This window comes from Equus caballus, chromosome 7 (assembly GCF_041296265.1).
Source record: "Equus caballus isolate H_3958 breed thoroughbred chromosome 7, TB-T2T, whole genome shotgun sequence".
Classification (NCBI taxonomy): domain Eukaryota; kingdom Metazoa; phylum Chordata; class Mammalia; order Perissodactyla; family Equidae; genus Equus; species Equus caballus.
The window spans coordinates 80,036,590-80,063,422 of record NC_091690.1 but is presented as its reverse complement, the minus strand read 5'-3'; the positions used below and the strand labels follow the sequence as shown (position 1 = coordinate 80,063,422).

The 26,833-nt window shown below is 53.3% G+C and overlaps 1 protein-coding gene across 1 annotated transcript in view; it reads right to left on the bottom strand.

Moving 5' to 3' along the window:
• The window catches only part of TUB (TUB bipartite transcription factor), a 65,642-nt gene that overhangs the window by 13,895 nt on the left and 24,914 nt on the right, over positions 1 to 26,833 (bottom strand). The window contains 2 exon segments of the mRNA XM_070273372.1: positions 1,714 to 1,876; positions 2,363 to 2,414. Of these exon segments, the coding sequence (XP_070129473.1) occupies positions 1,714 to 1,876; positions 2,363 to 2,414 (215 nt within the window).

Sequence of the window (26,833 nt, the reverse complement as noted above, 5' to 3'; positions counted from 1 at the left end):
AAGCCTCAAGATGTTGGCAGGACCTAAACTCCCAGGAGCGGGCTTCCCTTGCATGTGCAGCCTCAAACGGTCAGGTGCCAGGCTTGGCAGGGCTGGGATGTCCACACGGCAGCAGGCCAGGCTCCACAGGACCCAGAGTACCCTTGGGAGAAAGTGTGAGGAGGAGGCTGCCAGGAAAGGGTGAGGCCAGGGGTCAGTTCTATGTGGAGCAGCTGGGGCCAAGACAGGAGGCAAGGCTAAGGTCCCTGACCCTCTCCTCTGAAGAGCCTCTCAGGTGGGGCGCAGGCATACCAGCTGTGGCCCCCGGTGCTGAACTGAAGCACACACAGTGGGGAATTACGATGAAAGAGCAACATAATATAGCGGAAAAGCCATCTGGAGTCTGACAGGCCTGGGTTCCAAGCCTCGGCCTGATGTTCACTAACAGTGTACAGGGGTGAGTCGTCGAACCCCTCTGAGCCCATCTCCTTATTGAGCGGGTGAGGAGAATGAGGTGTTGTGAGGATAAATGAGATAATGCAGGGAAAGCACCTAACACCAGGCTTAGGCCCTGGCCCAAAGACAGCCTTCATATTAGACATGAAATGGGTTTCCTCAGAGGAATGAGTGCCCAGAGGGGACCGAGTTTGTCCTCTGTGCCAAGCCAAGACTGGGCAGCAGGTGAATGAGACTCTGTAGTGCCCTCCAAGGCACAGACAAGGGGATCCAGTAAGCTAAGGGCTGGGTTAGCAGAACCTGAGACACTGTGGGGCAGGGTGTGGGGAGGGCCCAGCAGTCAGACGAAGAAGGTTAGTCCTGAGGTGAGGCAACTACCAGTAATTCGAAGTGGCTGGAGGCTGCATGTCCTGAGGAAGCCACAGAAGGAGGGGGGCACCTTGGTTGCTAAGGTTCCTTCCAATTGCAAAAGCCAGATGCCTGCGACATTCTTACAGTCACTATCTGAGGAGAAGCCACCAGGATTACCAGCACCAGCAGGGGGCAGTGGAGTCCGAGTCCTTTCAGGCTCAGAGAGACCCATCCTCTGTGCGACCTAGGGTGCTCTTAACCTACAAGAGGGATGGCCTTGAGCATAGGGATGAAATAGAGCCATCCCCCAGCCAGGATGAGCTGCAGACAATTGCCACCCCCAAGTGGGCTCTGCAAGATGAACCGGAGTGTGCAAAGATGGGAACTAGAGGCTGCTGGTCACCACGGCTCTGTGAAGGGACCTGCAGGTCAGAAGCCAGGCAGACTGAGGGTGTGGGGACCCCAGGGAGGGGAGGCAACAGGTGTCTGTCGCCAAGAGACACTAGCTGGCATGGGCAGGAAGCTGAGATAGATTCCTCTCAGGAGGCAGAATGCTGGTGGGGAGCAGACTGTTCCGCTCTTAGGAGCTGCCTCTTGCTCTCAGTGAAACGCTCCAGATCAGAAACCCAGACCATTGAATTCCCAGATCCATAAGGTTTCAGCCCCAACAACTGACTCAGGAGCCAACGGCCTGAGTATACGCAGGAGCCCAAGGCTCCAGGTCCCAGCCTCCCTCCGCTGGCCCCACTCAGCTGTCCACCTGGGCTGGGAGCCATACTCAGCCTGGGCACACCCTGACAGAATGAGCCCCCCACCTCCCTGGGTCAACAGGAAGTCCCTGAGAGCCTCCCTAAAGCAGTGCTGTGGTGTGAAGCACATGCCAGCACAAGGGCTCCCCAGGCTGGCTGTCCCAAGAGCAAGGTGTACCTTGGTAGCTGGTGCTGCCACTGCTGCTGAGGTAGGACTCCACCAGGGGGGCCTGCTCCTCCGACTGCCGGGCCCGTCGGCTCCGGGGCCGCCCATCGGCATTGGCCTGCACCATCAGGGGCTCCTGGCGTTTCTTCTTCTGCTTCTGCTCCAGCAGGGCCCGCTACAGAGGTACAGGATAGGCACAGAGGTTGGCAGCGTGCCCTGGAGGGCAGCCCACTGCCTCCACCCAGGAAGGGCTTCCAGACTGGGATGGCAGAGAAGGCCCTGCTTGCTCAGCTGAGTTCTAGAGGTCAATACGGGGTCCACAGCCCACTCTGGGCCAAGACCTTATGTCTTTGGTGCCCTGAGAATTGGGGTCCAGGAAAAGGAGGCAAAATTTAGCCCAGGTAGCTGCCCCAGCAGGATCACAGCAGATATCCAGCCCTCTAACTGCAGTCAGCCCAGCTGCCGGCCCAGCCAAAGCCCCATGTACTGCGGCAGTGCTAATGCTGAAGCTGGAAAAGCAGAGAGCTTCTTCCTCCCACCAGACAGGCTCACCCCAGGAAGGTGGACAACCCTTCCCCTCTGCCCTTGGAGAGCTGATCCCAGACTCTGGCCAGGACGCTGAGTGCTGACTGCCCTTCAACCTGACCCCAGCCTCACTCACCTGCCGGTCAAGCTTCTGCTGCCTCAGGTTGCTGCCCTCATCATCTAAGACACTGCAGAGGGAGAGAGGAGGGTTCAGGGCCTGCCCACAAGGCAGCAGGGAAGCCCAGAGCCCACCCCCAGCACATCTGGGTTCTTGAAACCCCTCCCATCACAGCTCCTGGGCACATGGGAGAGGGTGGGAGGGTGAGGCTACTGTCTGGGAACCAGCTCGAGACAGAAAGGTGTGAGCCACATTTCTGCCCCTTTGGGAGCTTATCTCCTGCTGGGATCCCTCCTGCCCCAAGGACTTCCCAGTCTGTCTGGCCCCAGTAAGTACAGGAGGAAACTTTCCCCTTGGGCCCATGAGCAGGGCCAGGCCTGACTGAGATCCAGGGGAACCTGTCCAGAGGCATCACATGCAAGCTAGGCCCAAAGCCCAGCTTCAGACCCAGGGGCCCACCCCCTCCAGCTCCCTCTCGGATCTCACCAGCTCTTTCCATCCTTTCTGGAGGAGGCTGGGTCCTCTGGGGCAGATTCTCTCCCGATCTGTTCAAAGCAACCTCCTGGCTCTCCAGGTGACAGAGTGGAGGTGCCAACACTGCCCATACCCTTCCCCACTTAGAGGGCTGAGGGTCCCCTCATTTGAGAGAGTGAAGCTAAGAAACCAGCTAGTGTCTCAGGGCAGGGCTAGGGCTGGGTGGGGACATCTGCAGGGCAGACACAGCACATCAATGCACAGCCCAGCAACCAGCCACCAGGTCCTTCCTGGCCACAGACATGGCACAGATGGCATCAGGGCATCAAATCCTAGAGTCACTAAGGTCTTGGGATGGGCAGCATCATCTCACACAGACTGGCCTGCCTCCCAGGAAGGCAGAGCACAAGTAGGAAGCTCCAATCACTTAGTTACCTTTCCAGTCCAAGACATATGCATGAGATGTAGGCCCACCCAAATTCTACAGAAGCCAAAGTCAGGACAGCTGCAGGGGTGGGGTTGGAGCATGAGGATCTGAGCTCTGGGAACCCCCAGCTTCCCTGGCCCAGTTATGCTGGAGCCCGCCTCTGAACGAGACTCCACGTGTGGGCACCTGCACAGGCATGCCCGAGTGCACTAGGTCTGTGTGTGAGGCTGCAAGTCTATCTCATGCCTGTGCACACACAGAAGGGGTCCAAATGTGTGAGTGTATCTACACGTGTGAGCATGTACCTGGACACACATGCACGCAAATGCCTGTGGAAGAGGTGGGCGTCCTTGTGAGCAAGTGAGTACAGGAAGCATGTAAGGGGGAAAGTAGAGGTCAAATCACCCCGAAGACAAGCTGAAGCCATTTCCACCTCCTCCTGACAGCAGAAGCCCTTCCTAGGTGGAATAGTAATTGACCTGAAATGTCCCTTCAGCTCATCCAAACTACTGTGTGTCTGTGTTCAAGTCCATGGACTGCAGACAGCACCACCCACCCCTGGCTTCCCCCATCTGCCTCCCTGGCCACAACCTATGAGGACTCTGCATATTTTTAACTGGCAGCGGTCCTACCTCCTTGACATCTGGGAGGGTATTTCCTGATACCCATGGGCTGCTCTGCACTCACGAGGAGCCCCAGTTGTGATCTGGGGCCATGCACAGAACAGCCTCATTCCCTGAACCCTCAGCTGCCAGGGCACAGGAAAAACCCTACTCAACAGACATGCTTCTGAGTCAAGGCCTCAGTTTATCTAAAACAGCCCACCTGCCTAAGAGTGCACAGCTGCATGTGGGACTCCCTGAGGGCATGACCAGGACCAGAGAACAGGGAACCAGCTCCTAACAATTCAAGCTGGCTGGGACGATGAGCATCTCATCACAGAAGGATGCACCACAGGACAGAGGGTGGCAGCAAGAGTTCTGAAGAAAGGGTGAAGGGACTAGAGCAAGCAAGAGCCCAGGGCCCTGCCAGGTCCAGAGGCTACACTCTTTCACCTGTCTCTCCACCTTAGCCCAATGGCCTGACTGAATAACGCAAGGGCAGAGCGTCTGCTCACACAGACTTCAAAGAGTTAGTCTGCAGACACCACTGTCCTCCGTGGGCTGCTGCACGAGCAGTGCATGCTCATTCATGATTTCCAGAACATGGATGCAAACTGCAGTCTAGGCTCTGTGTGGTACCTGGCTGACAGGCGCAATGCGGCCTGAAATCCAACCATGCTCTGCTTGCCAAGCTCTGTGCCTGGGCACGCATGGGGCAGCCTGTAATCTCAGTCATGTGAAGAGAGCCACAGGAGCCCGTGTCACCTCGTAAGACAGTGCTGGCTCCCCTTCCTGCCAGCAGGAGAGGCCATTTCATGGCTTACTGGGACGATGCAAGCCACTCGCACTTTCACATGGCAGGGCTGGGGCAATCATCTGGGTCATCCCTGGAACTGGGCTTGGCTGAACAGGACAAAGAAGATGACTTTGTGGTGCTGACGCTAATATCTAGGGTCATTCAGAAAAGGGGACATCCAGCTGAGAGGTAAGCTCACATTAGCATAGCCAACTCCAGAAGTGCCAGTCACTTTGGCTGCCCAACTGACACAAGATGGTTCCAGCTATAGTGGCCTCACTGCCCAGTGCCCCCTTAATGTCCTTAACCATGCAGTGGGGCCTTTTACCACCACAGGTCACTGTCCCACTGTCATGTACTTCCCACATAGTTATGCGCTGGGAAGGAGGCTGCCTTCCATGAAGACATTACTTCCTCTTCCTTGGCTCCCACCTCCATTCCCTGATGGGGGAGAATGACAAAGAGCCACGGGCTTTGGGAACATGGTTCCTGGGTAAGACTACAGGTAGAATGGATTAAACCACAGGCCTTCAGAGAAAGATAGATGAATACAAGGGCTAGGCTTCTGAAGAAAGTCCAGAAACTCAGATGCCCTGGAAGTGCCTAGACAGCCACCCACCACCTCCCTCACCACCGGACACGTTGGAGCAGCTGGAGGAGGAATGGAGCATGCAGGCTGGGGAGAAGCAATGTGTGCCTGGTGGGTAAGAATATGGCTGGCTGAGCAAGACCCAGCCAGGAGGGCTCACATAAACCCACCTAAAGGAGGAGGGGGGCAGCAGCACGTGGAGGCAAGCAGGCTCCTGGTGTTTCTAGGACAGCCGCAAAGGTCCGAGGGGGCCACAATCACGTGGCAAGGACAAGCTCGTACTCGGTGGGTGTTTTTGCCTAACAATGTATCTGCAGCACAACATCTGTCCCTGGTGAATAACAGAGACTCCCAGCAAACAGCAGCGTGTTGGGACAACAATGACAACAATGATGGCTGTCCCCAGGGAGAGCAGAACCGAAGCTACTCTCCCCTCCTCGGTGGGCCCAGTGCCCCTCCTCTCCGGCAGCCAGCCCTGCCTCATCTCCTACCACAGCACCTTCCCAGGCATCGGCCCTTCTCACCAACACTCCCCAGCCTGCCTCTTTCTAATGGGCACTGTTTTAGGCAGCATTAAACGATAACCACAAGAAGAGACAGTAATGGCTTTTTAATGACTTGGGCTCCAATTATGGAATCACTGCCAAGCCCAGGCTGCCAGCTGCAGCCCCGCCAGGAGACTCGGACAGGAGACAGGGCACTGATGGATGGGTCTTCCAGCTGACCCTGGCAGCTCCTTCATTATGGTCACCTCCTGCTGGGGGCCGGGCCAGGGAGACCCAGGAAAGCACAAAGCCACTGGCTCATGAGGGTCAGAGAAGCTCAGTCTGCCGTGTCCACCAATCCATCCACTCTGCCCAGGGTCAACGAGGTGGTCCCTTCACCTCGCAGGGAGACAGTCCCTCCACATCCCCTTGCTTCCCCTGAGATGCCTGACAGGTATCTGAAGAGTGAACCATGCTTGACAACAAATGAGGACAGGGGCACTTGTCCTGTGGGCTGGAAAAGCCAGACATGGCCAACATATTTAGGAAGCCGATTCTCCCACTCCCTCTTCTTAGACCCCACCCCTAAGATGCTCCAGCTAATCCATCAGAGCTGAGGGCCAGGCCAACCTAGGCACAGACCACACTCCATGCTCCTTCGCCCTTCCTCTTCCTGCCCTCATGCTTTCCCCTCAGTCACAGTGGAAGCTGCCCCTGCTGGACCCAGGAAATCAGGGAAGTGGGCTGTCAGGAGAGGAAATACCACCCAGGGTGTCTGCCTTCAAACCTGTTCTTAATGTCAAACCCCACCAGGACGCCCAGATCTGTGGCTTCTGTTGCCTAGCGGCTGCTTGTAACATCATGGAAACACAGTGAGGGTGAGAACACACAGTGGGGGTGGGAACACACAGTGGGGGTGGGAATGGGGGAGCAGCTCTGAAGGGAGAGGACCATGCTGCTTGCGAGAGTTCCAACCTTCCGGCCACTGGCTCCCAAACTTAGTAGGTGCATTAAAACTACTAGGGGCACTCAGCCCTCACTTGGTAATTCAGAACTGCTGAGGAGGTTGCCCCAGGATCTATCCCCCACATCACTCTCTCTTTTAAAGCAAGTGACAGAGATGATTCTAATGCTCAGCTATGCAAATAGGGACGATGAGCCACAGCTGGTGATCTCTAAAGAACAAAAAAGAAATTAGAGAGCTGCTACAAGGCTGGAAGTATGCAAATGCAGCCTTATGTTCAGTTGGGGAAAGAAATAGTCTGCAGATCAGTGAGTCTAACTAGGCCCCAGGTAAGACTGTGCAGGGGGTTAACTGAATAGCTAGAGGGGTGGTTTGAATGGTTAGAAGACAGGTGATCACTAGGAGCAAGCCCAAGTTCACCAGCAAGCCAGGAAACATGTCCTCAGGCCCTATGAGGAAAAAACGGGAGGGCACTACAGCCAGGCTGCCACATGGAATCACAGGGACCAGTGACAATAACTTGTGGGCAAGACGAAGCAATGTAAGTGGCATGCTAGTCCAATTAGACAAACATTCAAAGGTTTTTGCAACTATGGGTCACGCCATAGTCAAAGAAGGTTTCCAGCATCATGCTTCCCTTGGTTAGTGTGTTTATTGATGACCTGAAGACAAGGCAGGCCTCTCAGCGGACTCAAGGGTGATGCAAAGCGGAAGAGATACTAGCGTTCAGCACGGCAGTATGAACTCAGAAGACTCCGGAAAGCTACCAAAGGGCATAACAAGCAGAAACCTCAGTGGAGGAGGTCGAGTGTTACATGTGGGGACCACAACCAGGTCTTCCCCATGCAGGCAGAATGAAGGAGACAGGCCGGACATCATCCTGATGAAAGACTTTGGGGTTTTGTTTACAGAGGCCTCAAGATGACTGGTCAGTGAGTCAAAGCCATCCCACGGGATGGCGAGGGCTCAAGGGCAGCACCAGGAGCAGGGGTCCAGAGTGAGGAAATAACAGCCTCACTCAGCTGGATGCTAGACACGCCACACCCAGCACACTGCGTGTAGCTCCCAGACCCGAGCTGGAGGAGGGCAGAAAGCAACCTGAGGGCATCTGCAGGGCCCCTGCTCCCTGAATCATTTCCATCAACCTTGTATTTCCTGCTCCTTCCACCCCAGGTAGCAGCAAGAAGACTTCCCAAGGGGGCTTGGGGTGGGAGTGGAGACAGCTTCTCTGTGGATCTAGGAGCAGAGGCTCTGCTCCTTCTCCATTGTCAGAGGAAAAGCAGTGGGCCATAGCGTCTGGGGCCCCTCTGAGGCTGCCCCCAGAGGCAGAACTGAAAGAGTCAGGAGTCTTGCTTAATCAGTAATATTCTGCTCCCCAGAAAGCAGAGTGAGGAAGCGGTGGGAGGATCCTAACAAGGGCCAAGAGGAGGGGAAACGCAGAGACATGCTTACCCCAAGAAAGAACTTTCTAATGGCTACAGCCATCTGATGGAAGGTCGTTTGCAGGGATGCTACGGGGAGTATGCACAGAGGACTGGACGGCCTGGGAGGGCACCTCCAGCCTGAGGTTCTCGTTCTCTGAACTAGAGCTGTGCTTTTCCAGCAGCACTCCAGGAAGCACCATTGTGAGGGGAGAGAACTGCTTCCCTCAGGTGTGCTGAGAACCCGGGTGGGGCCAGGAAACCAGGAAGTCCTAAAAGCTACCTGGGGATGCCACTTTGATTCAAAGTAGTGGGCATCTTGTCTATGTGGGTCATGCTAGGCACACAGCCAAGAACCAGATGCAGTCCCCGCTCCCCAGGAGTTCAGGGCTTGGGGAGGGAGACACCAGGCAATGGCTGCAGGACCATGCAGATGGAACACCCAGGACAGGGTCAGCCATCACTCCCACCCAGCATGATCCTTCCTGTCAGTGCTCCACCCACAACTCATAAAAGCTTGTAGAGTTATGCAGTAGGGGCATTTAATGTTCAAGAACACAGGTAAAGAGAAAACAGCAGATATGGGAATTATTAAAACAGAAAAAAATAAAAGGCAAAAAAAAAATTCCAACTGTTAAACTTTATAAACTAAACGGCTTCCTTCTGAATCAGAATGTGAGATTAATCCATGATCATTATGAACTGAGCCACAATTACTCTTAAGAAGATTATCATCAACTGTCATTGCTTCAAAGAAAATGAGCCAAGCCAGGGAATGCAGGGGCAACCATCACAGAGGGAGGAAACACCCACCAGGAGCGCTAACAAGAAATCGACCGACCTCTCGCCCCCAAACGAAATGACACAGTCCATTCTGACATGCTGTGACATTAGGGAAACCTCACACCAGAGCACATTCACACATGCCCATCCCCCGCATCTGCAAGTAAACCGCCTTGCCTGTCTTCTGCCCCAGTTTTCTCTGTGATCAGACAGGCATGTGGCTTTGACTGCAATCAGCAGCCCAGTTAATGCAAGGGGCAACTGCACCTCCTCCTCTCAGCCCAGGTCTCCCCATTCTGGAAGTCTACACCCCAAGTCCAGTGCTTTCTCAGACTCAGAGCAGGCTCAAAAAGATCCCAGCACGGCAGGAGAGATTCTGGGAACTTCTGAGTACAGATTGCCCCCAGCTAGACAACCAACCCTGCCTGCCACAGAGCCAAAGGGTGGGGGTGACAGAGCAATGGGACAGCAAGCAGGGCAGGGCCACAAGGGTGCTGAGCTGCTCTTCAGGGCTAGGTGTCCGGGGTGGCAGGATTCTGTGCTCCAGGTGGAGTGTGTGGGCCCAAGAAGGAATGAGGGGATGGGCGGCTTGGGCTTGGGCTGGGGCAAGTGCCGAATCACTCCTCAGGATGCCAGGGCCTCGGGCAATCACTGGAGGCCAGGGCCATTGCCCAGAGACAACCTTATCTCCCTGGGGCCCCCCTTCTCAGAGGCAGGCTTAGCCCCCTCCCCCAGTTTAAAGCAGACTTTCTCTGAGACCTGTGCACTCTACAAGTTATGATGGCCCTTGGCTCCTGGGGGAGGCTTCTTTGAACCATACCCAGGCCTGGCCCCCAGTCTGCCAGATCCTAAACACACCATTACATCCACAACCACAAGTGCTGCCCCTTCCCTCCCTTATGAGCTAGTCTACAGCTACCACCCCGCCACCTGCATCCCCATTCAGCTACTTCCACAGCACAAGAGGCCACTCAGCCCACAGGCACTACCCAGGCACCTCTGCTGGGTGGCTAGAAAAGGTTAATGGTACTTGGAGGGGTTGTACTGTCTTCTAGAAGGTCCTCAGGCCACATGTGTCAAGAAAGCCAGGATGCCCCAGAAACTACCTTGCCCAGAGCCTGGCTGTCCTGTGTGGGGTGGCAGCTCTTCTGAGTCAGCACAGCCCCAGTCTCCTGATGGGAATCATCTCCCTGGTCCATGTGAGATTCTGAGGAGTGACTGCATATGTCTGCAGGAAACCCTATGGGTGACTCATGAGTGTACATGTGTGTGTGTTGGCAGAGGGGGCACCCACAAATTCCAACCTGGGAAGCCCTGAAGCCCCCAAAGGAGCTGAGATTAGAAACAACAGCAATTCTCAAGAGAAACCCCGAATCCCCAGGCCAGTGACAGGTGCTTGTTTGCAGAAGGATCTGCTTTTAACAAGACTCAGGCGGTTTCAGCTGGTTTCCATTTCGGATGCTATCTGGACAGCTCAAAGAAGAGCTCTGTCAGAATTATTTTCTATCAGTGACTGGAATCAGGTCCCTTTCAGAAAGCAGGCTGTGTTATAAGGCAGGTCCTGGGTGTCTGTCTGTTCCTACCACCTACAGGAACGTGCACCTGGGCTAGCAATAACGTAGTGGACCTTAACAGTCCCGCACCCTTTTTACACACATGCCTCTCCTGGAGGCCTAGAGACAGCCCCGTAGCCCATGGCAACCAAGGAGCCAATGAGTGGCCAAGGATCTGGTGCTGCCATGGCAATGAGCTCCTTTCCAGTGGTAATAGAGAGAATGGAGTAGTAGATGGGGAAAGGCTGCCACCTGTGTGAAGCCCCGAGACCCTCCCCAGCCCCAACCTCCACACAGGTGGGAAAGCCCAGTTGTCCTTGGGACAGACGTTAGTGTCTTGGAACAGAGGGTGGCTGTGCTTCCCTCAGTGTGCCTGGGTTTTTGAGTGCTCTTGTTCATGTAAAGGCAGTTCTATGTATTAGGAGTTGGTGTGTGTCCGGGTATAGACCCATTAGGAAGTGGATTTCTGAGTCTCTGAAAGATATGAGTAGTACTTGTGAGTGGGTAGCAGATGTCAAGTATTCTCCAAATACAGGATGTGTGTGTACATGGATATGTAGGAGTGCACCTGTGTGAGCCCAATGATCAGTGTGTGTGTGTAGAGATACACGGTCCGTGTGTACATAAGCAGCCTGTGCTCTTGGTTCAGAATAACTGGCTCCAGGAATTCCTGCTTAGAGTGTGTGAATCGGCCAGCAGGAGCCTCTTTGGCCTAATGTGCCAACGTCCTGTGGTTGCACGCCTGCAGATGTATGGGTGTGCGCATGGCTAGACTATCCTGGCCTGTGACCTGTGTGCTGGGCCTAGGAGGGGGCTCCTAGCAGTGTGCACTCCCTCCCCAGCCGCTGGACACATGGCGCTGCCAGACCCAACAAGGCCCACACAGGCCCAGAGCACTGGCCCCTTCCAACAACCCGGGCAGATAAGGGGGGAAGCAGGGCAGGTGGGCTTCAGTCCGCTGGGACCCTCAAGGTTGCGGTGGGAAGATCTAGCGCCTCCAATACGCGCCCCCAGTGTTGGAACAGATGGGGCGGGTACCAGTGCCCTGCGTCCCGGCCCGGTGTCCCCGGCCAGTCTTGCGCCCCCAGTTTGGGGTGGTGGGCGCCCCCGCCCCGGCGCCCTCGACCCTGCCGCCCCACGCCCTCCGCGTTGGAGTTTGGTGCGCCGGGCCTGCGCCCTCAAGTTGAGGAGAAGGTGGGGGCCGGCGTCCGCGTACCTGTAGGGAATCCAGTCGGAATGCGGCTTGGAAGTCATGTCTCTCGGGGTCGGGGCGGCGGCTGCGGCTCTGGAGGCCGGGGCCCGCGGGGGACGGCGCGGGGGCCCTGCTCAGCTCCCGGGCCGCCCAGGGCCGCATCCTCCCGGGCCGGGGCGCTGGGCCCCGCCGAGGCCCACGCTGCACGCCAGGGCCCCGGCCGCGGGCTCGGCGAACGGCTGTCTGCGCTGCGCGATGGGCAAAGCGGCGGAAGGCGCCGTGCGCGCGCGAGGAGGCGGGAGAGGCGGCCCGCACGGCCCGGCGCGGCGTGAGGGGCTCGGTCCCGCGCCGAGGGCCCGGCCCTGCGTGGCAGCGACGGCCCGCCCCCTCCTCCCTTGCCCCGCCCCGGAGGAGACCCCACCCCCAGGCCGGCTCCCGCGCCTTCCCCGAAACCGCAGGCATCCAGGCTCCCCACACGTGACCGCGCCCGCGCCCGCGCCCACCTTGAGCAAACAGCTGCGCTCCCACTGGGCGGGTCCCCGAACTCCTCTGCGAAACGGAGCTCATTCTAACACCTACCTACCTATGTACCTGGCCTACCTATCTCCACTAAGGGATGGGAAAGCGCTGCTCAGATCGAGGGGAGGGGCGAGAAGTAGCGGGTGGGATCCAGTTGTGCAGGAAGGGGATGATGCTAGCCTTGGACCGAAAGAGGTCCCGGGAACCGCAAGGTCCGAAGCAGGAGGCTGGCCTTTCCGGTCCCAGTCGCTCCCCGCCAGGGAGTTCTCACATCCCGCCCAGGGAAGCTTCTTTCTTTGGTTTTCGTAGAGGAGGTGTTTCTCCCAGCCCAGGAGTCCCTCCCGTCTAGGCTATAGCAGTTGGGGAAGGATGACATTGCCTATTGCATTTCCAGCCCTTAGACAGCTATATTATTTAATCTCCACAATAGCCTTGAGAGGCAAGTATTTTATCCCCATTTCCCAGAGAATAAAGCCTCAGGAATGCTAAGATGCCCACGGACAAAAAGGTAGGACGCGATGGAGCTCAAATGGAACCAAGGGTCTCTGTCCTCTAAAATCCTTTCTAGGAGCCACACTTAAAGGGAAGCAAAAATCTCTCAACAAAGACAATCTGCACGGCTCCGGGTGCTGAGGAGGTCCTGGCTGTGATGGCACCGACTTTAAAGCAAGGCAAGCCATGTTGGGGGAGGGGCAGAGGCTCTGCAGCAGGGCTGGTGGAAACGGAGGAGAGCAAGGTGATCAGGGCGGGGTCTGCTGAGGGGCACAGGCTCGTGTGCACCCTGGATTCAGGAGCGCCAGCCCCCTAACCATGCCAGAACAGTGTCCATGTGGGGATCCTTTGGTGCTAAATAGGCCGTCATGACTGCAGAACACAGTGGGAGAGAGTGTGGGAACAGCCAGCTGGGCTGAGGGAGGGCCCCTCCTGCTGCCCTGGGTCCACAGCCAGGACTCCCCACCCAAGGACTCTCTCAGCCTGTCAGCCTTGCCTTGCCCATTAACTAGAAAAGCAGTAACCAAGATATCTGGAGCATTTGCTGAGTGTCAGGTGCTATCTATATACTACAACATGTTTAATCCTCACAACCACCCTAGGAGGTAGGTGCTATTATCATACCCATTTTATACCAGAAAAAACTGAGGCACAGAGAAGGCAAAGATCTTGCCCAAAGTCCCACAGCTGGTCAATGGTGACGCTAGGATTCACACGCAAGCGTTCTGGGTCCACAGCCTTTGCCCTTAGTCTCCTTCCTGCCTGTCGCTGTTCATGCAGTGCACGTTCATGCACACACTCATGCAAACACACCCAGCTTCTCTCCAGGCTTCCGGAGTGCAGGACAGGGCAGATCCGTCTCCGCCTTGCACAGCATCAATGTTCCCTGAAGGTTGTGACCTTTGATTATTTATCACCCTACAAGAGCTATCACTGTCACTGTGGACAGAGAGCAGGCAAAATAAGTCACCTCGGAGTGGGGTGCAGGGGCAAAGAGTAGGGCTGTTTCTTGCCTGCTGGGACATTTGGCCAGGGCCTCTCTTTTCACCCTCCCAGGAAGGGCAGCAGAAAGGGACTGGTCCCTATCTTAGAGGCCTAGGCAGCATGGCAAAGCACTACCCCAGGACAGAGGCCTTCAGGACCCGTGGACAGAGCCCCGCCTAGAAGCCAGAGGCCAGCCCCGCCCTCCAGACCACCCCTCCCAAAGCTGCCATTAGCAGCTACCCCATCAGAGCTGACTAGAGCCTAGAAGGCTTCCCCTTCAAGAATTTGAAGCTGCTTTTCTTCTTTATTCCCAAATTATCTGACACTTTAAGGCAATCAGAATCAAGTTGGAAGGTCTCAGGAGCACGGAGTAATTGAATCTATTAAATAGACACTTTAGTTTCTATCCTAAGGGAGCAAAAGCTGGAGGCAGAGTGAGGTGTGGAAATAAGATGGCTCTCCATGTCTCCTCCTGAGGAGGCTGTGCGTGTGTGCATGGGATATGTGGGAGCCAGTGGGACTGTGTGCCAGTGTACGCATGAGTGTGGGTGAGTGTGCATGACTCTGTGTGTGTGTGTGTGTGTGTGAGGTGTCCTGCAGTCTGAATGGGTTTTGGTGGATGGTGTGTGCATGGGGGGATCTAAGCTTTTGTGAGTTCTAAGGGGGGGTGGTGTGAATGTTCACACTCAACTCAGAACTAGCGAAGGGTTTTCCTGCTCAAATGGCTTCCCTGGTTGACATTTTAAGTGTATGCCCTTGGGTTCCATCAAAAAGCCAGGTGAAGAATATTGTACTAGGCCATGGTTAAAATGCACCTGTGCTCTACAGTGACCCCCTGAAGAAGGGCCTGAGCTTTTCAAATTTAGCCCCAGGAACAAGGTTATCTCTACTGAAACGCTGCCACATATCAAGCCCAAGAGCCCTCCTCACCACCTGTCCAAATCCTGCAAGGATGAGAGATTTGCTGTGAATTTCAAGCAAATTCGTTGCTCGTTGCATCTTAGGCATTTTCAAACATGGTCACGGTTTGTGAGGTGGGGTGAAGGAATGCGTGGGGACTGAAGCAGCCCAAAGGAAACCCTCACATCTGCCATCCCAGCTGGAGGACCCCACTGCAGGCTCCCCTCAGCAAGACTAGTTCACCCAAAGAAGAAGGTTAGCATTTTGGCACCTTGCCACTTCCATGTGGAGTCTTAAATTTTCTATTTCTAATTTAACAGTTTTATTGAGTGTGGGCCACCTCTTGTCACTTTTGGAAGCAAACGGATATGAATAATAAATGAATGTCTATTCAGATTGGGCACCAAGTCCCAAGGTGCCCTGCCTAGTAGCTGGGCGTTGTCTCCTTGCAGTCTGAAGAAGGCAATTCACATCAATCACACACCCACTAGACCCCACCAGGCTCAAAGGTCCATACAGGACTACGGGGGCTTCGGCAGGCGTCAGGCTCAGTCCTGTTCTCAGGCAGCTTTCTGTCTGGCAGGAAACATGGCAGCACCAAGGTGCTGGCATTACAATGCAGACTGCTGGGGGCCCGGAACACAGAGGAGGGACAGTCAAAGGGTACTGGAGGGGGGAAGTCAGGTCAGGACGAGCTTTTCCTGAGAAGGAAAAGGATGACAGTTGAATTGGACCCTGAAGGATGAGTAGAGTTTTGGTAGACTGATAAGAAAGGAAAAAGGGAAGCTTGCCAGTTACCAGGATTCTATGACTGGCAGGCGCCGTGCTGGGCTCTTTTACCAAAGGGCATTCCAGACAGAGAGGATGACATGAGCAGAGCTGTGGGAATATTAGATGTGTGACCAATGTCCTTGAAAACTGAGCTGCAAACCAGTGAGGTGGCGTGGAGGTAAGTGGTTCGATGTGGCGGGAGAAGGGTCTAGAAAGTTCAGGTAGGGCCAGATCACACGGCACCCTGAACACCAGGCTAGAGAGTTTGGATTTTATCCTACAGCCAATGGGGAACCATTAAAGGGTTTTAAGCTGAGTAACCTGCCCAGATGTCCCTTTTACAAAGATATAATTGGGAGCAGAATGGGGGAGAGAGAGGGAGCAGACTGGAGGTAGTGAAAACTGCTAGATGGCTAAGAGGAAAGTCCAGGACAGAGGTGAGCGGGCCCTACATCAGAGCCCAGTATCTCTTCAAAGCTGTCGGGCAGACATCATGGCAAGATGGTAGCATGAGTGCGGGCAGCCACAGAGTACCCTCTGAAATTCCCATTTACATAACTTCAGAATATATACACAGACCATTGCCCCATTGTACATGATTAAGGTGAGATAAATAGGCTTACTGATGTCTTTGAGCAAATGTAGGGAGACCACTAGTAGAATTAAAAGCAATGTATAGACATTTGGAAAATAGTTTCCAAATCAGTTGGAGATAATAGCAAACGAAAATCTCCACAAGAACAACAACGAGACACACATAGTCTAAAGTAGACATAAAAGTCATCAAGCATAAAACAAGGTAATAGGAATAAAACCAACTGTAATGGTGACAAAGTGAATGTAAGTGGAGAATCTGTGAGACTGGGTCACACATGATGTCATTTGTTGAGTACACGCGCTCTGCCAGGCACTCCTCCTCCTTGTAAAAGCAAATGTGGGCAATAGGATGACACGTGGAACTTTCCCGTTGAGGCCCCAGGATAATAGACATCAAATTCCAAAGTAAGTGGGATTCCACCGAACGGGACTTAGAAAAGAGGTGGTGTAAACCTGGGTCTGCACCTTAGCCGGCACCCACCTCTAGGACATAAAAACATGCTCATCTCTAGAGGCTGTAAAAAGGGTTATTGGAGGTTTAAGAGGAATTTTAAAGAGAGCCCTCAGGGTCCAGTGCGCCCTAAGCGTGGGGGTGAAGGGTGCTATTGCTTTCACTGCAAATCCAGAGAGTGAGGCTTGAAGGAGACCCCTAGGAGAGCTTAATCTGTGGCCGCAATGGTCTTGGGGCCTCAGTGCCCAGACAACTGATTCATACCTGGGAAATCCAAAGAGCAGGTGGCAGCTGGTATCCCTGGTGGCCCTGAGGGTGCTACTGCTTCAGGGTCAGCCTGTGCTCCCCGGTGTGTGTGGGGCAAAGGATACCTGAGTGTTTCCTGTGGACCCGTGTGGGTCCCAGCAGGAGGGCCAGATGAGATTATCTTAGGTTCCAGCCAAGAGGATCGCCTCATGAGGGGAGCTGACACTGGGGGAGGGGATGAGCCCAGGTTTCTCAGGGCCTAAGAAAGGAACCCTAGTGTCCTATAGCACTATAGGGAGACAGCATCACCCACGGCAAGGGAGCTGCCCTTAGGGAGACACCCCAATGATGAGATGGTCTCCAGGAACCCACGAAAGCACACCAATGACAGAACTGGCCTGAGAATGTGATACCAGCTCATCAGACTCAGTGAGGGAAGCACTTTCCCACCCCTCTCCTCTCCTCTTCCCCCTCCCTCCCTTCACCTTGGCCCTGGGAAAGGCTCAGAACTGACCTTTGCAAGCTGGACCCTCTCCCGCAGGCAGCTGGTCTGCAGCAGACCACGATGGGCAAGAGGAGTTGGCGTAACTTAGAAGTTTAAAGATTTTTTTTTATTTCGGTGGAGACATATTGATTATTGACAGGACAACCTTTGGTTACCTGGAAGTGGCCAGAAAAGTCATGGGACTCACCCTAAATTTCATCTAGATTTGCGGGGGGTGTGTGGGGGGGATGGAGAACAGCCCCATAGAATAAAATGAAAGAGACTGTGGGAAACAAAAATAAAGTTTGCGTTATGACTACACCTCCTGAGTCACGCCTGTGCGACCCAACAGTTACACATGGCTTCTCTCATGTAATCCTCACAACAACACTGTGAGGTGGGTACTATTTATTATCCCCATTTACAGATGAAGAAACTGGAGGTTACATAACCGGCTCAAAGTCACACGGATAATAAGTGGAAGAATTCAAATTCAAACTCAGGCAGCGGAGAGTTCTAGAGCCCACAGGCTTAACTGCTATCCTCTACAGCAAACCAAATGATGAGAGCCTTGGACTCATTAGTTCCCGCTCTAGAAATCTAGCCAAGGGAGATGGGCAATGGAGTCAAAAGTTTCCGTACAGAGAGAGTCATCACAGCTTTATTTCTAGTGGGGGAGATTGGCAGGAGTGGGGGTGCAAAATGTCTATCAATGGAGACTCGGGTTAAGTAAATAATTCTATGTTCACAGGATGGATTATTAAGCATCCTTTACCGGGAATTTTTAATGGCAGAGAACAGTTTTATGGGATGGAATACAATATTGTAGCAAAGTATAATGTCCTATAAAGAAGCTTGCACGCTGGCACATACATGAATGGTCTCATAAAAAGTTGCCCGGGGTGAGAAAGACACAGTCTAGTGCCATCACCAAGGCCACCCTGGGGACCACATCCTTCTTTCCAGGTGTTCCTTCTTCCAGGTGTTTGGGCTTCTTCTTATCTCCATGCTTTGGCTCCTGAGACCTCCTAGTGACCCCTAAACAGTATAGACAACACCCCCACCACCAGGGTTGGGGGAGACAGACAGGAAACAAACACTGTCAGTGTACAATGGATTTGGTAAATAAATGAATAATATCTTAAAAGCTGTGCAGGTGAAATATCCTTAGTCATCTTGTGTAGGATCACATTATCACCAAGATGACCCTCAGGTGGCCACACTCTAATGCACGTGGACATGAGAAACGTTTGCAATTTTGAGCTAGGTTATTTATCCTGGAGGGGTACAGGGCATGTGCAGGAAGGATGCCGAACCTTAATACCCGCACTTTGCCCAGTTCTCCAGGGATCTGCTCTTCTTGAGGCATTTTGAGGCATGTGCTCAGCGTTCCTGCTCAGAGGGCCTCGGCTCGGGGCAGGGAGACCCAGGGCTGATGCACAGTGTCCCTGTCCTGGGGAAGCTTCTGTTCCCAGCCAAGTCCTCCTGCCCATTTCAAAACCTGCGGAGCAGCGCCCAGGCCTGAGCTCAGCCTGCAGGAGGGTTTGTTTGACCAGGGTTATTGGATTTGCAGATAAGCAAGGAGGAATTCAGCTGATCAGGAAGAGCGGGAGAGAGCTCTCATTTGTTCATAATGCAGGATTTATCTAGCAGAGCCCTCTCTTTTGTCAAACAGAGAGCCATTGCCTTTATATCCTCCAGCAAAGAACATTTTATTTTGTAACCTTTCAGAAAAGCCTATGAGTTTGCGTTTTTGACCTGTTTTTTTCCCCTCATCTAAGAAAACCCTGGTTATTTAAAATGTGAAATGCATTTGAAAAATCCTACTCTGAATTCACAAACCAATCTCTCTGGCAAGAAGAATCAGACCCTGAAATGCAATTTAAACCATTTGCAAAGTTCATTACACCTAACGCACCATCTTTTCACTCAAAGGCCCCTCCCTTTTGCTGGTTCATAAATATCAGGCTCTAAAGCCACCCAGTCACTGAAGAAGCAGTGTCCTGAAAGGTGGTGCTATGGGGCTGGAGTCAGGGGTTGGAGAGGAAAGAACACTAGATCCAGGTTCCATCCTGGCTCTAATGTGCTGTGTAACCTTGAGTGAGTAGGTCGCCTCTCTGTGCCTCAAGAAAATCATGGGGTGGAACAATCTTGAAGGCTATCTTCCAGCACTAAATTTTTCTGGTATTTTGACTCCTTACAGCAGGGTTGTTAAGAGACAAAAGAAGATGATTATAGTTTTCTTAACTCTGAAATAAGGATAAAAGTCTTATATTTTATACAAGAAGCCCAGAGCAGTGAAAACATGCTAGAGTCAGGAGAGCTGAATTCTTGTCCTCTCTGTGCTGCTAACGCACAGGGGAACCAGGAACCACTCACCAGGCTTGCCTCAGTTTCCTCATCTGTTAAGTAGAGGCAATGCCTGTCCTGCCCACTGCACAGGGGGTGTGAGGCTGCAGAGAGAAGGAAGGTGAACCTGTGACCGCTGTGTCAGAAGTCCAAGCAACACGGAGATGTGACAACATTCAGTCATTAGAGCTCCTGCTGATTGAGCCCTTGCATAGGGCTGGCACCGTGCTAAGCGGTCCACGTATCATCTCATTGATTGCTCACAGCAGCCCCGAGGAGCTATTATACAGAAGGAAGCATAAGCACCGTGGGTGGTCCCAAGAGCAAGGATGTAGTCAGCCTCGGCCGAAGCCCGTGCCCAGGGCTGGGCCCATCTCAGAGGAGCATGGGAACAGCCGTCCCAGTGCAGCCGCCCTGCCTGGGCTCTAGGAGGGAGGAGAGGGCCGCTTCCCCCTCAGCATCTCTGATCTCGGGCGTGGAAGGGGGCCATCGGTGGCCCCCTTCTAGGCTTCCTCAGGTGAGATGTCCCAGGCCTGGTGGCACTGGGGCAACAGTACACACCTCTGCCCTCCTCCAACTTCAGGCTGCTCCATGCCTCCCAGGACCTCTCTGCATCTCTCTCCGTGATTTCTGGTCCTAATTATAGCCCACCTTCCCTCCTGCAGTCACTACCCACCCCGAGGCTGGTAGACAGTGGGTGCCCTGGGGATAGGGGCTCTGCTCAGCAGGACAAGGCCCAGGATGCTGAACTGATCTTCTCAGGCCAGTTGGCCCTGTCCTGGTTCTCACACTGGTCAGGACTTCTGGGATCTCCCGGGAGATGGGCAAGCTGGGCTAGCCCTCAGAATGGACTTCAGAGGTCTCCGTTCCCCAGCAGACAGGGCCATCAGAGGTGCTGTATGTTCCTCTAGCTCAGGTCACTCTCCCCTCTGCTGCAGCCTCCTCCCCACCTGCTCCCAAGTTTACCAGGTCTCCATACTGGGTCCCAGCTCCTCGCACTTGCACCTCAACCCGTCCGGTTTTCATGAGCTGTCAGTACGCATTTCTCTGGCTCAGCCCAACCGATTCTTAGCTTTGCTCCACCCCGCCTCTGGGCTCTGACACACTATAGGATCCTCCCCGGGCCTCCCACCGGGGCAGGTGACCAGATGCTTGCTAATGTTGTTGACCAATGTCCTCACCTGACCCAAAGATGCCTTTAGTGTCTTGGGCATCAGGAACCTGAGTTTTAGGTCTAAGTTCCTGGCCCCCTGCATGACCATCAACAAATCTCTTCTTATTTTTCTTGGCCTCAATGTATCAATCTATAAGATGAGGGGGTTGGATTAATGTCTAAGGCCCCCAATATCACTAGAGTTCCATTGTCTAGGGCCCCATCGGACAATTTACATTAAAAGGACACGTGTTTCTCACCTCCCACTCCCACTGCCCTGGGAGAGCTGAGTAGAGAACACCCAGACCAGGCTCATCTTGCTCTCACTCCCCCAAGCAAAAGGTGTGATGAGCAGAGATCCGTCCCCTTAGCCGGTCCCCCACCCAGAAGACAGATCAGAAGTGCAGAATGTACCTGTCAGTGGGTCTCAATTCCCTCTGTCCCTCCCCACGAAGAAGAGTAGAGGTGATAAGCACATATGAACAACCCAATGGGGAAGAGAACAGACGAGTCCCAGAGAAACTCCAAATATGTGGAAAAACTGGTACCTTAATATCTCCTCTTCCCTCCTCCCCAATATCCAATCCATCACCAGGCCCTGTTGATATTAAATCCTAAGTATCTCTTCAACTGGTCCCCTTCTCACCATCTCCAATGCCACCATCCTCGTCCACACTGCTTCATCAGTGGATGGGGAGCTTCAGAGGGTGGACTCTGGAGCCAGATCTGCAGGTTTCAAACCAGGCTCTGCCATGAATTCCCTGGGGACTTGGTAGTTAATATACGTAAACCACTTCAAACAGCGCCTGGCACATAGTAAGCCAGAGGTAGGAGTTAGCTGCTTGACTGTTACATAATGATCTGCACCCCCTTTCCCTCTGGCCCCCCGCAGTCCATTCTCACATGCAGCGAGAGTCATCTTTCCATAATGCAAAGCTACCATCCCACCTGCTGCTTAAAATCCTTCACTGACTTCCCTTGCTCACAGACTAAAAGTTTAAGTGTCTACAAAGCCAATCAAGCTTCTGTTCTCCAGCCACACTGGTCTGCTTTCAGACAAGCCAGGCTCCTGCTCTTTCCCCCTCCAAAGATGCTGTCTCCTGGGCTGACCCAGTGGCGTAGCAGTTAAGTTCACACGTTCCGCTTCTCGGCGGCCTGGGGTTCGCTGGTTTGGATCCCGGGTGCAGACATGGCACTGCTTAGCAAAAGCCATGCTGTGGTAGGCGTCCCACATATAAAAAGCAGAGGAAGATGGGCACAGATGTTAGCTCAGTGCCAGGATTGGCAGTAGTTAGCTCAGGGCTAATCTTCCTCAAAAAAAAAAAAAAGATGCTGTCTCCTTGGTCTGGAATCTACCTCCCACTCCCACCCCTTCCAGTCCCAGGTCCTCTTGCTGAGCCTGAGGTTGTGGCTCAGTGGGGATGGAGCTAGACCAACTACCCATATTTTTTAAAAGCTCCTGAAGGCGACAGTCATGATGAATAGTCATTAGTCTACTATACCAGAAAGGTGGAGTCATACTTTGTATTATGCAACTATCCAGTACAGTATGACACACTGTACTGGATCCTGAGAAAACTTAGGCAGATCAACGAGAAAACCTCTAGAATAAGAAAGTTCAACAAAGTCACCAGACAAAAAGATAAAATGAAAATAGTCAATAACATTTCTATTATTATAAAATAATAATCATTTACACAATGAAAATGAAAAAGATTTCCATTTTCACAAGATTATGTATGAAATGTTTTAAAATAATATTAATGAGACTTATTTGTGATCCACATGAATAAAATTATAAAATATAACAGATTTGTAAAAATAACTTGAATAAATGGAAATTCCTAATATATTCCTATAGAATAAGAAGGCTATTTTAAAGATAGTAATTCTTCCTAAATTAGTCTTCACTTAGTTCGAAGGAAATTTCCAAGAGGATTCTGAAACTTGATAATATAGAGGGATTTCTTAAGGTTCCCTTTGGCGATGATCTAGGGAGGTGAGGACGATCCCAAGACGGTTTGTGAAGTCGGGTTCTATGAAAAGAAGCCCAGAGAGACCACTTTGGCTTGCTGACTAGTGTCAGTCAATAGTATTCCTAAATTTTGTCTCACAAAGTAGTTGGGTCAATGATATAATTGGGTGTTCACTCTGTAACTCGAGTGAGTGTTTGTAGCAGTATATAGACTCATGTGAGGGAAGCTGCTATTTTTGAGGCCCCAACTTTGGGAGAGCTGGCAGTGAGAGGCAACTCCTGCACCAAAGTAAAGAGACCCAGGGGTGGAGACAGACTCTACAGGAAGCTTGGGCCCCTGCCGGGGGGGTGGGAATGCCACAGGGCACCATATGCCTGTTCAGAGGACACGTGAGCCGGGCCTGCTCTCCAGATTTCCCATCCTACACAGCAAGCTTCCCAGGGGCTCCCCGTTTCAGGCAAGGCCACTGTCGCTGAGTGCTCACCAGCACCAGCTATACCCATCCTGAGGGAGCCTGCCTCCACTGTGCGCGCATCCTGCCCTACATCCCAGGATGGTAGAATAGGGGACAGTGGGGAGGGAGGCAGGAGGTCAGGGATTGGGGCTACTGCTTCCTTTTTTGCCTATTTCACGCAATTGATGGGCCTTTTTTCCATTTTCAGAGCCATGAGGTAAGAGCGCCCAATTCAATTGACCTGTGTCGATCCCGAGATTGGGGCAGCATGGGATAGACCATTTCCCTGCTCTGAATTCCTCTAGAAAACCCATGCAAAGACCATCTAGAAGAAAAAAATAAATAAACTAGGTAAGAAAAGCAAAGAAAATTCTGATAATGATGGTTAAAGAGAGGGGTACCAGTTCTACTAGATATTAAAATATCAAATGACAACAACTAAAACAGTGGGGTGGTGGACTAGTGTCTCCCATGAGACTTCAGAGGAAGAAAATAAGCAGCCCTGAAATCAACCCCATTCTCTAGAAGACCTTAATTTAAATATTAATTACAAAAAATGAGACAGAATACTAAATAAGAAAAGAAGAGCGCAAAATTGAGATGTCAAAGGCATAAAATAAAGGGTGCACGGGTTATCCGGATGGGCAGCAGGAAAGATCCAGAGCTGGGAAACTGTGGACTGACTTTCAGTTTCAGTAACTGCAGGGCCTGTAGCAGGTAGTTCATGTAGAGAAAGAGCAAAGAAAAGAGAGAACATCTCAGCAAAGCGGACAGTGTGCTGGGCTGGAAGCCAGGGGTCTGGGTTCTAGTCATGACTTCTCCCCGCCCAGCCATCCTGAGCCGGGTCTTCCCCTTCCTGGGCCTCAGTCCAACTTTCAAAGATAAGGGATTCGCACAGGTGACCTCTACTGGCCCTTCCAGCTCAGCCATTCTGGAATCTGACAATCCAGGAATCATTCCCCATTTCCGATTTCTACAGCGGGACAAATGGGAGAAGAGACAGACACTCGGACCCTTCCTGCCCTGAATCACCAGGTGACACTGTAGTCCACTCCGTTCACATCAGTGTCAAGGCTCACCCTGCACCAGCCCTGTTCCTCCCTGGACCCAGAGATGAATAAGAGACGGCGCAGGACTGTGGGGATCGCAGGGCAGTGGAGGACCCATTTGGACGCAGACACGACAAATGGTAACCCCAGGAGTGGAGTCAGCCCAGCCAGAGGCGGAGGCCCAGAGCCGTGGGGGCGCAGGGGAGAAGGCAGTGGAGTCCGGTGGGGGGTCAGGCGGGGCTTTGCAGCAGAGGTGGCATTTGAGGCTGGATAAAAGTTTAATAAAGGAAGAAGGGGTGAGGGAGACAGGACGCAGAGAGCACTCGGGTTGGGGGTGGTAAGCAGGGAATGGCAGGGGGCAGAAGGGTCTGGGGAGGTTGTTCAGGGCCAGGTTGAGTATTTGGTTTTGAATCTCTTAAAAACAGGCAATGACAGGGTAGTTGGCCTTGGGAAATGTCCTGGTCCCACCTCGTGAGGGAGAAGATCACAGGCAGCCCTCGGAGCAGGGTCTGTGGTGAAGCAGGAGGGGAGCAGACAGCTTGGCCTGGGGCGGAGAAGCGGACCGGGTGCTGCGCCCACAGGACCCGAGGCAGGCCGTGCAGGGGTGGGGAAAGCACCGCCTCTGGAGACAGCTTCTGAGGCCAGGCTGCCTCAAGTCTCCAGGTTTTTGGCTTTTTGCTTTTTGCTAGTCCTGGCTCTGCCATTTACTAGACGTGGAACCTTGGACTATTTATGTAACCACGCTGGCCTCAGTTTTCTCATCTGCAAACTATCGGCACTATTTCTTAGGCACTTACAAATGATTTAATAAATGGAAGCCTTGAGAACTGCGGCTGACATAGGAAGAGGTGGTGATGATGATGATGATGATGATGATGATGATGGAATAGCTGCAGTCTGAGGGGGGCAGGAGTGGTCAGGGACTCCTCAGGGAAACAGTGGGAGAAGCAGGTTTGAGAGGGGGTTGGACGTGGTGAATTCCAGTTCGGATGCGCTGGGTGCAAGGAGGACACCACATTCCAGGTGAGCGGAAGGGCGCATTGGAGCCCAGGGAGAGGATGGGTCGGGAGATGGAAATTCAGGGAGTCCCGAGGGCTGCAGGAGGCTGAGGCTGAGGAGAGAGGGCAGAGAGATGGCCTCTGGGGAAGACACTGACTGCGAGGAGGGGAGGGCGGACGGCAGAGGCTGGTCCGGGGCTGTGGAAACTAGGAGAATATAAGCTCCCTGGGAGCAGGGATTCTCCCAACTCGCTCCCTGCCGTGTCCCCAGTAACTAGGGCAGGGCCTGGAACAAAGTAGAAGATGGAGAAATATTTGCTGTGTGAATAAATGAGGATAATTCTTCCTGTTATCTGCTCCAAATATTTTCTTAGGCACAAAATAGTAACAGAAGCTAACATTTATTACACACCTACTGTGTGCGAGGCACTGTGCTAGAAGCTGCACATACAGGGTCTCCTTTAATCTTTACAGCAGCCCTATGGAGAAGGTACTATTATTCTTCCCATTTTACAGATCAGGAGACAAGTTTCAAAACATTCCACAGCTTGCCTGAATTCACACAGCTAGTGAGGAGCAGAGCTGGGGTGCACACCCAGGGCTGGGGGACCTGTAGTGTCCTTGACACTGGCTTCACCGGAAGGGAGGCTGGGAAAAATAGCTCATCCACAGTCCCATTGTGCTGGCTCCCAGGTGCTCAATAAGGAGTGGCTGTTACGAAGTCTTGTTGGAGGAAGGAGGAGCCACAAGTATGAGCTGGAGAAGCAGGACCCAGGCAGTGTCTGACTGATGGGGTAAGGCCATCGGCAAACCAATATCTCATGAGGCCAGACACTGGAATAATGGGGAACAGATCAGGATGCAGGCGTGGAGCTGGCTAGAGTGAGAGGTTCAGAAGGGAGGTCAGACACAATGAGAGGGTGGAGTCCCACTTTACACAGTGATGGCTCTGTGTGTGTGTGTGTGTGTGTGTGTGCGCGCGCACATGCACAGGGAGAGGCAATGGGCTGCACACGTTGCCCAGAGGACCCTGATGGGTCCAGAGAGATCCAGGGTCGTCCCAGGGGGATGGGGACTGGAGGCCATTTGCAAAGTGCAGGGGCTGCGTACCTGGCGGGTGCCGACCTTGTGCAGGTGGCTGGCTTCCTACCCCTTCAGAATGCTTTTGTAGCCATTGCTGAAGTCCCCAAACATCAGCAGGTGTTCCTGGTGCAGTAATTAGTCTGGTCCTTAGACTGACAGCTCTATGCCCTGGGGACCAGGTCTGATTCTGCCCCCTGCTGCATGCCCAGCACAAGCACAGCACCTGACCCATGAGGGCATTTTCGAAAAAGAGACTCGAAGAGTCAATAGACTAGACCTGCCCCAGGTCTCCAGCTTGCAGGTGACAGATTGGGATTCAGAACCCTGCAATCCTCTTGCCCCAAAGCTGTGGTGCCCAGGGTAGGGTGGCCCTGGGAGAAGTTTGAAGCAGCTTCAGTCTGACTCTCCCCAGCTGTCTGGACCCCCTGCATAGTCCTCCTGTCCCCAGAGAAGAGTAAGGCCCATCACCTGGTCCCCAGTGCCCAGGAATGGCCCAGGCCTGGGATCGGGGCCAGGACACAGGCAGCTGACCTGTACAGCGACTGAACCCAGGGCCAGCTCCCTCTGGACTGCACAGAGCTGCTTGGCACCCCCATCCTCACCCTGCCTCTGATAATGCTTCTGCAGGGGAAAACATTGTCCCACCATGTGCCCAGCGAGACCTCAGCCCAGTGCCTGAGCAGACCTGCTGCACTTG